Source organism: Protopterus annectens, chromosome 1.part0 (genome assembly GCF_019279795.1).
Source record: "Protopterus annectens isolate FY-2018-M chromosome 1.part0, PAN1.0, whole genome shotgun sequence".
NCBI lineage: Eukaryota > Metazoa > Chordata > Ceratodontiformes > Protopteridae > Protopterus > Protopterus annectens.
The window spans coordinates 934,295,433-934,308,524 of NC_056725.1; the positions used below are offsets into that span (position 1 = coordinate 934,295,433).

The 13,092-nt window shown below is 39.5% G+C and overlaps 1 protein-coding gene across 1 annotated transcript in view; it reads left to right on the forward strand.

The window, feature by feature from the left end:
- CCHR1.PART0H6orf58 (chromosome chr1.part0 C6orf58 homolog) overlaps window positions 1-13,092 on the forward strand; it is a 290,591-nt gene that overhangs the window by 134,182 nt on the left and 143,317 nt on the right. Inside the window, exon 4 of the mRNA XM_044064146.1 lies at window positions 728-861. Coding sequence (XP_043920081.1) covers window positions 728-861 — 134 coding nt within the window. The remainder of the gene's footprint in view (window positions 1-727; window positions 862-13,092) is intronic.

The window sequence follows — 13,092 nt, forward strand, 5'->3', positions numbered from 1 at the left end:
ATTTATGGTTCTCAAAAAATGGCAGTATTAGTAATAGAGTAGTAATAATAAAGGAAGTAGCAGAAGTAATAATAATGGTAGTAGTAGTAATAGTAATGGTAGTAGTAGTAATAACAGTAGTAGCAATAGTAATGGTAGTAGTAGTAATAGTAATGGTAGTAGTAGTAATAATAGTAGTAGTAATAGTAGTAGTAGTAATAGTAATGGTATTAGTAGAAATAATAGTAGTAGTAATAGTAATGGTAGTAGTAGTAATAATAGTAGTAGTAGTAATAGTAATGGTAGTAGTAGTAATAATGGTAGTAGTAGTAATAATAGTAGTAGTAGTAATAGTAATGGTAGTAGTAGTAATAATAGTAGTAGTAGTAATGGTAGTAGTAATAATAGTAGTATTAGTAATAGTAATGGTAGTAGTAGTAATATTAATGGTGGTAGTAGTAGTAGTAGTAGCACCACCAGTAGAAAACAGCTAGTTGCCCACTATAACTCAATCCCAGCACAGCTCTGTTTTGATAAAATAGCTAAATCAGCTTAGATGCCTACTGAGTTGCTTTCATCACAGCTGTTCTGCTTACATTACATTCTACCTGCAGTTGTCTCATAATCTTACAGAAACTTAACATTTACCCTTATTTCATACTTAGATATTATGTATTTTAAGTTTAGTTTAAAAATGCAGTTTACAGACTACAACGTACAATTGATTATTTCTTTTCTTTTATTACAGTATCACAAAATATCAAATACTAACCATAACAATGTAACAACTTCCCTAATAATAGAAGAAGATCGAGTTCTCCACTACTTGTGGACAGCACATGAGGCATCCATTGGTGCTGCCCTTCCAAAATGCAAACAAAGGTAATCAACAATAGAAATAAGTTTATGTGGTGTATTTTTTTTTGTAATTTTATAGTATATTTTAATGTGCATCGCTGTGTGCAGTGAATAACACTGTAGTATTCTTGAAGAAGACTGAAATCTCTATGACTGAAACAGTCATTATATTATAATATATGGCTTTGCCTTTCCATTTTCACATTAGTTAAAACTCAGCTATCGCTGAATTGTTGTTCAGTTTTGTTATCTCCAGCAGCATATGCTGACCTTAACAATGAGGACATGTTCTACATATATAATCATTGCAATAGATCATAAGGCTTTCAAAAATTAACCCTGGATCTTTGACACAGATGGCTAAAACCCTCACTATGACCCAGGCAGCCTGTGTTTAAGTAGAAGGAAGGATTGGAAATGAGCTGCTATAGCTCACTTATCTTTGGGGGGAAGGATGCGGTAGTTCCCAGTTGCTGCTGCTCCAGTGCTAGGAAAGGACTTTAAGCACAGAAAGCAAGGAAAGGGTGCGAGTAGTGGCTACCCAAGCCTCTGAAGGTAGCCCTTACCTGCTTCTCCAAAGGAGCTTGCAAGCATAGAGAGACATAGTGATGCATGTGCACAAATTGCCCTAAAGGGTGGGATTAAGCCATACTAGAAAATGCCCTTCACATCTCACATCCAAGATCAAACAAAGCTGCTGTGAGCATACATCCCAGCCAAAGGATATGGCAGAATGGATTCTGTAGGGGTCCAGATTTGGGGGGATCCAGGCTTATCTGTGCCAAAAAACAAAAGGGTACACCCAAGGTATGCAGAGCTGAAGGCACAGATGCAGGCAGAGGCTCAAAGAAAGCCCTTGTTTGCCTATAATAATCTGTCTGTCTGGACAACTCATCCTCTAGCCTACCAGATATGACCTTAGTATCAGGGATGACCAGAGTGAGTCTCATTGGAGGAGTCATAATGGTCAGATGCATGGGGGAGACCCAGAAAAAATGAATTATACAGATTATGCAGAAGAACCAAAGTATCTCTTAACTGAATTTCTAAAGCAATACAGATATCAACAAAGCTTTTTAGTACCACCTGGGCAAATCAAAATCTTACCAAATGCAAGCATATCCATTGTTTTGTTTTGTATTAACTTACAAAGATTAATAGCCCTATATATCATTAAGTATTATTAAACTAGAGCCACATGATGCTTAAATAGCAGATATTAACTATAAGCTCATAGGAAGCATCTTAAAGGAAGTTTCCAGACAGAAAATGTAAGTGAACAAATGACATATATCACAAAATATATATTTTTTTAACTTGGTTGACTGAGTTATTCATACTATGTCAATAGCTGGAGACCTGAAATAGTATTCATAAAGTCCAGGAAAAGCCTCTTTTTAGGAGAAAGCTGAGGTGGTATTTGTACACCTCTAGGGGGAATTTGGCTACAACACCAAGGAAATTCCCCTACTGTTTAGCAGGGGATACTGGAGAGTGCACTCTGTAGTAAGGAGGAAGAAAGAACATTGTTGGAAGTGATAAGGCAGGAGATGCACTAAAATTTATTGAAGTGAATGCTGTGGAAATTAATCTTTAGGGTTTATCTGATTGTGCTCTCATTGGGATCGTGTGAAAATCAGATTCCAAATTAACAGCAGTAGAACTTGGCATGATCAAGTAGAATACTAATCTCTGTTATGCAGACACTATACAAATCTCCTTCCGCTTTGATTATCGAAAAGTGGAAGGGGTTAAGAGAGAGAAAAGCAAGGTGCCTGGAAGGTTAGAGGGCAATAACATGGTACAGCAGAAGAGCAAAAGAACACAAAACCAGGTAGAAAAGCTGCATGAGAGACATCTGCATGCATCTATGGAAAATTTAGGAAACAGAGACAAGGATATCTGTAATCAGACTAAACAGAAGGAAGTGAAGACAGCAAGGTATGACCAATGATTTAACTGTCCAGGATCTCTGGATCTAGACCTGATAGAAAAGTCATTTGGAACAATGCTGTAAATCCACTGGGTTTTTCATCTGCTCAGATTAAGTAATTTATCCACTTGCCTTGTTCTTTCTATGTCTACACCATTCCTCTCAATTGTTACATATTTGTTAAGTGCTCCAATTTTAACTTCTACATCAGCATCCACCCAGCTCTGATTTCTTCTATTTCATTGGTTCAATTGTGGAGCACTTGAGAGGCAGAGAGAAAGAGACAAAAAGAGACTTTCTGGAACTTGTTGCAGTCTAAGCAGAGCAGTAGCAGACAAGCAATCTTGAGTAGGACAGGCTAAAAACCAAAACAATACTACACACTGCTGAATATGTTTATTGTGGATCTGGTAAGTAACTGTGCAGTAGGTTTAGACACAGAGAGAGAGAGAGAGAGAGTGTGTGTGTGTGTGTGTGTGTGTGTGTGTGTGTGTGTGTGTATATATATATATATATATATATATATATATATATATGTGTGTGTGTGTGTGTGTGTGTGTGTGTGTGTGTGTGTGTGTGTGTGTGGGTGTGTGTGTATATCCTTGAGCTCTGACAGAGGGCAGAGATCTGCCTCTCAGCTGTCCCCTGCTTTACAGAACATCCTTCATTTTAGCCTATATTTTTAATATGATCCCCATTTCTCTCATAGAAGTTTACAATTGGTCAGTAATACCAGTCATCAGATATAACCTGTGAGTAATACCAGTCATTAGAGCTTCATTCTTATTATTTCTCAGAAAATGCATGTTGATATAATACCTGCTGAATCTAGCTTTGTTTGTATAACTGGAGCATTAATCCAGACCATCTTTTTTTTGGAGATGGTTCCCCTGCACCCTAGTGTGCACTTAGAACATGTCTGATCGAAGACTGCTGGAACGGGGCTCATTTTTTACCTTTTTATTGGTTAACTGGTTAATTTGTTTAAATCAGTTTGCTCATTTGCTACTGTTATATTAAAAAAATACACTTTATGCATCTCCGCTTTGCTAGGGTTAAACTATTGCCTGCACCCTTAGAACTAGCCAGTTTTTTAGTTTTAGCACTCAAATCTGTTTCTTTGAGCTCAACACTTGTTCAGAACTCATTGTAAGCACTAAATAAGCTACAAATTGCTACAGCACTCAACTTTCCTCACTTGTCTAGAGGAAAATAGTTTTTAGTACTTTATAAATAAGCACCTATCCAGGCATGTCTAAGGGTCAGCTCCCGGTGTTTTCTCCTGTCTACCTGATGAATCTGGGTATCTTGGGGCAATGCAACAATTGCCTCATGTACACAGACAACCGTCTCCTCCTACCACCCAACACTACAACCTGTGAGAGATGCACTTATATAACCAAACTAGAAGTAAAGCTCTCTTCACCCAAGATTAGACTAGACAGTCAAGAGGAGAAGGTAAACACTTGTAACACACCAGACTCATCAGATTGTCCCTCATAACCTACCCCACCAAAGCACACACAGAGAAACACAAAACACACACCTACATTCACGGAGGCTCTCCATAAAACTCTGCTCAAGCAACAGAGACCTACAAAGCAGAAACGCAAGCAACCTCCACCTCCGAACACAACTCAAATGACACATAGCCCACAAACTCTGTGTGCCACTCAACCACAGCCCATAAGGCATAACAACGTACCCAACACTCTAGTCATAGGTAACTCTATAGTCCGACATACTGATGTTCCACCCACCAGGCTAAACAAGGAGAAAGTTACTATCTGCTGCCTGTCAAGTGCCAGGATCTGTCACATAATGCATGCACTCAGTTCACTCCACAATAAGTACAAATATGACTTTCATGACAATCATGTTGGTGTGAATGATCTGAGACATACCTCCTTGGACTACATGAAAAGAGACATGGAGGAGCTGTCCGATCTTGTAGCCCAGGCAGGTATGACCCTAGCCCTGAGTAGCATCCTGTAATCACCCAGAATGATACCACAGTACAAGGAAAAAACAACAATTGACTAAGCTTCTGGTGTCATTCTAAGGGAATCCAGTATCTGTCTGCCTGGGATGACATGATCGACATACCACGATGGTTTGCTAGAGATGGCCTGCACCTTTGGGATTCTGGATACTGGCTAAGGCCACCTCTATAGTGCCTTTTTAGGCAAGGTTTAAATGACTAATTCACCACTGTAAGAGATACAAGCAAGCAAAATCTGAGTGTAATGCTACTCAATGCTAGAAGTCTAAACCTCAAAATGCACTCACTCGAGGCACTCCTTAAAATGGAGAACATTGACATCTGTGCAGTGACAGAGACCTGGTTCAAGGTTGCAAAGAGCAGCCCTGCATTACCAGGCTATAATTCATACCACACCTTTCAGCCACCTAACCTGGACTGAAACACAAAAGGTGGAAGCATGTCCATATTCATTAAGGATATCCACACCTCTAGGCTAGTTGCTCAGCATAATGCATCCAAGATTATCCAAGTGCAACTAACTCTGGGCAAGACCACAATCCAAATTGTAACTTACTACAGATCCCCCACGATGCCCCAAGATTCCCACTCCACATTTCTTGATAGACTGGAAAATATTAGGGTACAACCCAACACACTAATAATGGGTGGTTTCAACTACCCCACCATAAACTGGGAAAACTACTCATGTACCAATGCTTTTGCTCAACGTTCTCTGGAATTCATAAATTACAATGCCTTGGATCAACTTATCCACACCCCCACCAGGGGCAGCAATATCCTAGACCTGGTTATTACCAACATGGGCGACCGGTATTCCACACCAGAGGTCAATTCCTTGTTGGTCAGATCCGACCACAAACTAATCACCCTAGACATCCACATCCCGCCCCCACCCCCCATTAGGGGAACCACCATAAACAATTTCTCCAAAGCCGACTTCACGCTTCTCAAGAAAGAAGTGGCAAACTTCATGACACCCATGCAGACAGACAATAAAGGTACAATTGTTGAAGCCTACACAAATGCACTTTATAAGCACTTACACAAGTGTGCATGGATCGTGCTATCCCTAAAAGAACCATGATGCTATCCTCCAAAAAAAGATAGCCAATCTGGTGGTCCCCTGCCATAAAGAATCTCTACAACAGAAGAAAGAAACTGTTGCAAAAAAGAGTAAAATCCTATGATTGGAGGAACTCCCTGGTCAGCCTCAGTAAGAAGCTGGGATCCCTCATAAAATCCTCCAAAGCTAGTTACGAAAACAAAATTGCCACTGATTCTAAAGACAACTACAAAGCATTCTATAGCTATGTCAAGAATCCCAATGGCAACACTCAGATCTGCTCTGAGTTACAGCACAATGGCACTAAATATACAGAACCAACTGATATTGCCAACATCCTAGCAGATAGGTTCAGTGCTAACTTTACCCCCCTCTCACCCCCTAAAGGGCCCCATCTCTATACCGGAAGGATGCAAAGTTCCTGTAATCATGGCTGCACATGTAAAAACCACACTCTCCAAAGCCAAGAACACAGCATCCATGGGACCTGACAACATCCAAGGCTGCATTCTACACAAACATCAGAGCAAACTGGCACCCCACCTCAGTACTATGTTCAATCATAGCCTCACCTCAGGCTTTGTGCCCACTGAATGGCACACAGTGACAATTATTCCACTCCACAAAGGAGGAGCCACCACAGACCCCAGGAACTACCACTCCATTATCCTGACAAGCCTGGTCTACAAGGCCATGGAATGTATCATCATGGAACTTATAAACAAAGACATTGGTAATCTCCAAACTCTGGACCCCACCCAGTTCAGGATTGTAAAAGGCAGATCATGTCTCCTAAACCTGATAGACTTCTTTGAAGCAGTCACCAAAGCCATAGACGAGGGTAAGGTGGTTCACACAGCCTATCTAGATCTTGGCAAGGCTTTCAACACTATCCCTCACTCTGGAATTATAGATACATTCACTAAACTAAGTATAAATCCCTATGTCACAAGATGGGTTGCCAACTGGCTCACTGACAGAACTCACACTGTGAAAGTAGCAGACTCCAAATCCGACTTCAGACCAGTGACAAGTGGAGTACCACAGGGTTCAGTTCTGGGTCCTCTCCTGTTTGGTATCTTCTTCTTTGAAGTACAGGCTAACACAGAAGGTCTTTGGCTAATGAAGTTCGCAGATGACTGCAAACTAGGAGCCATAATTAAAACTCCTAATGATGTGGACATCCTGCAAAATGGCCTGGCTGAGACAGATGCCAGGTGTCAAAGCCATAGCCTCAAGCTCAATGCCAAAAAGTGCATTGTCATCCCCTTTGGTAAAAATTCTGCACCCATGAGCTACCACATAGGCAGTAGTCTACTTAACACTGAAAGTATGATAAGAGAACCCTTGGACACAGGTGGACAGTAGTCTCTCCTTTGATAATCACATCACCACAGTAGTCAGGAAATCCTTCTACGTGGCACATCTGATCACAAAAGGTTTTTCATTCAGGAAAAAAGAGGTCATTGTACCCCTCCACTCGTCACTCATTAGACCCATTATAGAGTGCAACGCCCCTTTTGGTATGTACCTAACAAGACATCTACAACAACTGGAAAAGCCACAGAAATACCTCACAAAAAGGATTACCGGCCTCAAACAGATGCCCTACGCAGACCGTCTAAAAAAACTCCAGCTTTACTCCATTGCATATCGCCTACTCAGAGGCAATCTCTACCTAACATACAAAGCTATGTCAAACCCAGAGCTGTTGGACATGCACCACTTAAAGAAATCCCAATCCCTCCGAGCTATACACTCTAGGGACCTAAACCTTGTCACCACAATAAACAGAACATGCTGGAGGGATATATTCCTGTCCCAATGATTTCCCATACTCTGGAACAAACTACCTATCTATATCAAACAAAGCTCCTCATTAGCACTCTTCAAGAAAAATTTTGATGATTGAATGGGAAATAGGAAATTCACGTCGGGGATCACTTCTGTGGCTCTGCTCGACAGGGGCACATGAAAATACTTTTCTTGGGTGGCAAAAGCCAGGGTACCTTTTTGGCTAGGCTTATATAGGCTCTAGAGCCAATAGCCTAGTACCCACCTATGAACCTATGAACCTGCTGTTCTGTTAACCTTTTGAGTGAATTAGAGAAATACTTACGAACTGATCTCTTTTTGTGCTTTTGTCCCCATATTATGTTTGAATTTGTAAAGACATTTTGAGCAAAAACATTGAGAGATATCTTGGTCTGTTCCTCTTAAAATAAATGGTTTTCTGGCAAACTATTGTGATTTGTAGTTACTACATAATGAAAAACAAGTGAGTTTCAGACCATGTTCTTCAGAAAATGTTTGCTTATGAATAGCTTGTTTTTCTAGCAATTTTCTAGGTATGTAAGAGCAAAATTTTAAATCTGTGAGTTTTTTGTTTCTGATTTATAAGCTAAGAAGTTGAGAGAACAGAAAAGGTTTCTATGGGTTACAGTATATGGTTCTAACTGCAGCAGGCTGAAATACATTTCTGGGCCATTATTTATATATTTATGCATTCATTTGATCTCAAGCAGACATCTAAAATGCCCTCAGTCATATAAGTGGCTGTAATTGTCAGTCATGTATTTGTGCATGTGTATATGGGTAGGGGGGTGCAGGAGGCATAGCTCTCTGTTTACAATTGTTCCACTTTTTTTGTCCTGATCTTCATTAAATCTGTATTGTCGATTGTAGTCACCAAATAATAATCACAGAAATGTGCGGTTTCAGCCTTCATATATTTTCAGAAAATGCTTGCTAATGCCAAACCTATTATACTAGCAACTTTCTAAGCATATAAGAGCAATTTTTAAAATCTGTCTCTGACTTTGGTTCTTGATTCATGATTCTTGAACTTAATGATTGTGAGGGAATGGCGGTTGTAGTAGGTTACATTGTATGCTTCCAACAGCAGCAAGCTGATATACATTTTGGGTCTATATTAAAAGCCCGAAAGGACTAAAGATCAAGTCTATGTAAATCAACACATAAAGGTTGATGTACAGAAACAGCAAAACACTAAAACAGCAAAATCCGAAATGCCGAATGAATTCCATCGTCAAAATGCACCACACAGATAAGTAAAAAATAACACTAAATAATTAGTAAAATAAAACTCACTGGATACACATGGCACGTAACTCTTTATTTAGAAAAAATGTGAGCGCTTTCGTAGAGTCCTCTCTGCTTCATCGGACAAATTATAGCAGTTAAAACTTCATTTAAATAGTGATGCATCATGGTGTCAACCAGGGGCGGCCCGTGCTATCGGACTGCCGGACTGCAGCCCCATCAAACCAAAAAGAACTCAAAAAAATAAAAAAAAAAAAAGTTTTAAATTTCGCGGACTACGCGCATGCGCAGTAGACCAGAGTACTGATCTACTGTATGCGCATGCTCACGGCAATCCAGCAGGACTGATAGGGAAACGCAATAAAGTGCACAGACACACTGGGATTATACAGCACGGCCGGACTGCAACACGAGCAGCAGGAATGGGAGCTACAGTCTCGTCGAGAAAGGGTTTTGGATGCGATCTACTCTCGCGAGTCATTGGAGTATTGCGCGGGAAGGGGGTTTGGATCTAACATTGGAGGACAGGTAAGTGTTGAATATATGGTACTTTAGTATGGACAACAGGTGTGTGTGTGTGTGTGTAAATGCCCCAGGTGCTCATGGTGGTGTGGTAGGGAATACCTCAGGCTTGAACCCTGTACCCTGTATGCAGGTGACGTTAAAGACTTGAGTTCCCTACCCACCACCATTTGTAAAAAAATTGCGGATTTTTGCCTCATATTTTATCTGATCTGTTCCTCATAACATCTGTGGTTTGTAAATGTTGCAATGCTTGATATTTGATGGTGAAGTAGTAGCATTGTTGCCTCACAGCTGCAGGTTCTCAGGTTTGATTCTTGGCTGGGGTTCCTTCTTTGTGGGGTCTGTATCTTCTCCCTGTGTTTGTGTGGGGTTTGCTTTTATTTGATGGTGCACTGGTAGCATTGTTGCCTCACAGCTGCAGGTTCTCAGGTTTGATTCTTGGCTGGGGTTCCTTCTTTGTGGGGTCTGTATCTTCTTTCTGTGTTTGTGTGGGTTTGCGTTTGTGTCCTCCCATGTTACAAAGACATGTCTGCATTATTTTTTCCTGGGCCTCTGCTGAAAATTGTTTTTTTGTTCCAATTCAGACTGTCCTGATTAACAAATGTTAAATAAAATTGACAGGCATTTGAATTTCAGACCTCAGGTTTCTGAATGTTTAATTTCTTACATATTTGATGGTGCAGTGGCAGTATTGTTGCCTCAGAGTCACAGCTATAGGATTTGTGGTTTGATTCTTGGCTGGGGTGCCTTCTTTGTGGAGTCTGCATCTTATCTCTGTGTTTGTGTGGATTTTCTCTGGTGTCCTGCCATTTTACAAAGACGTGTCTACAGTATTTCTCCCTGGGCCTCTGCTGAAAATTGTTTTTGTTCCATCACAAGTAAAATTGACAGGCATTTGAATTTCAGACTTCATAGTCTTCAGAAAATACATAGTAAAATAAACTTTTTATTCTAGCAATAAATATATAGTAACACAACCTTTTATTATAGCAATTTTTTAAGTTTATAAGGTGACTATTTGAAATGTTTCCTTATTTTTGGGACTGTAATACCCTGTTAGTGGCTTTGTCCAGGTTTTTTGTGCTAAGGTTGACAGCTATGGCAAGAACTGAATTCACTGAATGTTTGAGGGCTGCATTCCCTCATTACTGGGTTTGTCCAGGTGTTTTGTGCTAAGAGGTTGACAGCTATGGTGAGAACTGAATTCACTAAATGATAGCCATTTAAGTTTCAGTCTTCCTCTCGTTCACAAAACAGCTGATTTGGCGTAGTGGTATGTTGCTCTTGACTGTTTTGCACAGGGACCTTGTCTGTAAAATGTATGGTGGTAACACAGCATTTTTCTTTCACAAAGCAGGTGATTTGGCATAGTGGTATGTTCTGACTCTTTTTTGCACAGGGACTTTGGCAGTAAAATGTATGGTGGTACCATGGTAACACAGCATTTTATTCTAGCAGCTTTCCAAGATTATACAAGCAATGTTTAATGTGTCCCTGGTTTTTGCCCTTTTGACCCACCCCAATAAATTTGGCTTTTTCCAGACTTCTTGTGCTGCGAAGTTGAGATGCAGTTGAGTATTGAGTAGATTTTACAAGGAGCTGAGAGATGCAGGGGAAGAGAAGTTTAGTGCTAATAGCACACCAGGCTGTGTGCTTGCTTTTGATGCAGAAGGTTGTTGGTTCTACTCCCATAAGGGGTGAATGCTGCCGTACTGAAAGTCAAGATACTAATTATGAGCCTGTTATCAGTTTGCCATCCATTTCCTATTGCAATATTACTAGCTTAGTTTTAATGTAATTTAGGCAATTTATTCCACAGGGGCATCAGACACTTTATTGTTCGATGAAACCATGAAATATAAAGGTGATTGCTAGCACCAACCTCTTCATTACAGATTTATTTAACGTGGAATTATTTAGATGACTTTTTTACTACTTCAGAGATTGTGCATATTTACTGATAATGGTGGACTGTAGAATTGTGCATATTTACTGATAATAGTGGACTGTAGAAGTTTGAGTAGACTTTTATGATGGAAATGTTCTGAATTGGACAGTTTTGTTTCATTGTTTACTGGAAAAATGTTCAAAGCAATAGGAAGGTGTATCAAAGAACACATTTGTTTCATATGCAAGGGGCCTATGATTTGAAAACAGCCCAGAATTAATTTTTATCTGCCACGAGTAAAATGTATTTTCTTTGAATGTGGATTTTAATGTTGTTTCAGTGAATGTGAGTTTCAAGGGCAGAGAAGGTTTAATGCCAAGTTTGTTTAGCAGATGTCTTAGTGTTTGTGCTGTAAAATGCAAAATAAAACTTTCAAATGAAGTTCAAATCATCATAGAAGTAAATCAGTATGCACATTAGTGTTTATGGTAAATGGAGTGAAATAGCAAAGTAATGGATCATTGGAATGGCTACAGGAGGCTCCATTCGACCAGGGTTTTGTGAGGGGAAGGGCGGCAAACTTAGACAGCCCCAGCTGAACCATACCTCCCAACTGTCCAGATTTTCAAAGAATGAATAGATTTTTGCTTCTTATTTTGATTTGTTCCTCATAAAATTTGTGGTTTTCTGGCAAATCATTTAGGAATTAAGTCACTAAATAATGACACACCTAGTTTCAGACTTCATAACCTTCAGAAAAATCCATGCTAAAGTAAGACCTGTTCTATCAACTGTCCCAGTTTATAGAAGAGCATTTTTAGTACTGTTTATATGTTCCCCAATATATTTGGCCTTGTCCAGATTTATGTCCCAGTTTATACAAGAGCAATTTTAGTACTGTTTATATGTTCCCCAATATATCTGGCCTTGTCCAGATTTATTGCATTAACAGGTTGAGAGGTACATGCAAATAAATTGCTTTATAGAATTAGGCATAGCCAAACCTCTGAACTGTCCCTGATTTTGACTCAAAATGTTGCTCTTCCCCTAATGATCCCTCCGTAAAATAGCAATTTTGGAAGAAAACATGGAGGGTTTATAATTAAGAAATAACTGTAATAATCAGATTACTTTTATTTCAGAAATGCATGTAGATTATTTTATTTTGTCAGCTGCTCAAGTTAGCAGTACTAATATTAAAGTGTCCCTTCTTTGGCAGGTTCCCAGCTGTATTGTGTTGCTATTTTATATTTTTACATCACATTTGTTGGTCCATTTTTCATAAAATTGTGTTTTTTTGGCAAATTAGTGACAAATAATTAAAGACTGATGTTAGAAAATAATGACAGACATTTGAGTTTCAGATTTCATACCATTCAGAAAATTCATACTAATGCAAGACCTCTATTAGCTTTCTAAGGTTATAAGAGCGATATTTTAAAATTGTCTTTATTTTTGGGCCTTTGTCCCATTTCTTTGTATGGCTTTGTCCAGATTTCTTGCTCTGAGGTTGAGAGGTATGACAAATGTGTCAGGGCCATCACAAGTCAGCCAGAGACATTTCAAACTGTGACATACTTGTTACACCCCACTCCCCATGTAGTGACTCTGGATGTGTCGAAGCAAGGCAAGGAGTAGTTATGCAGTGTAAATGTGCAGAGAATCCCACCCATCCAAGGTAGACACAAGTACTAGAGTGGCTTTTCATCTGTCCTTGATTTTTGCAGAATGGTCTGGTTTCTGTCATATTTTTGTACTGTTGATTTATGCTTATTACT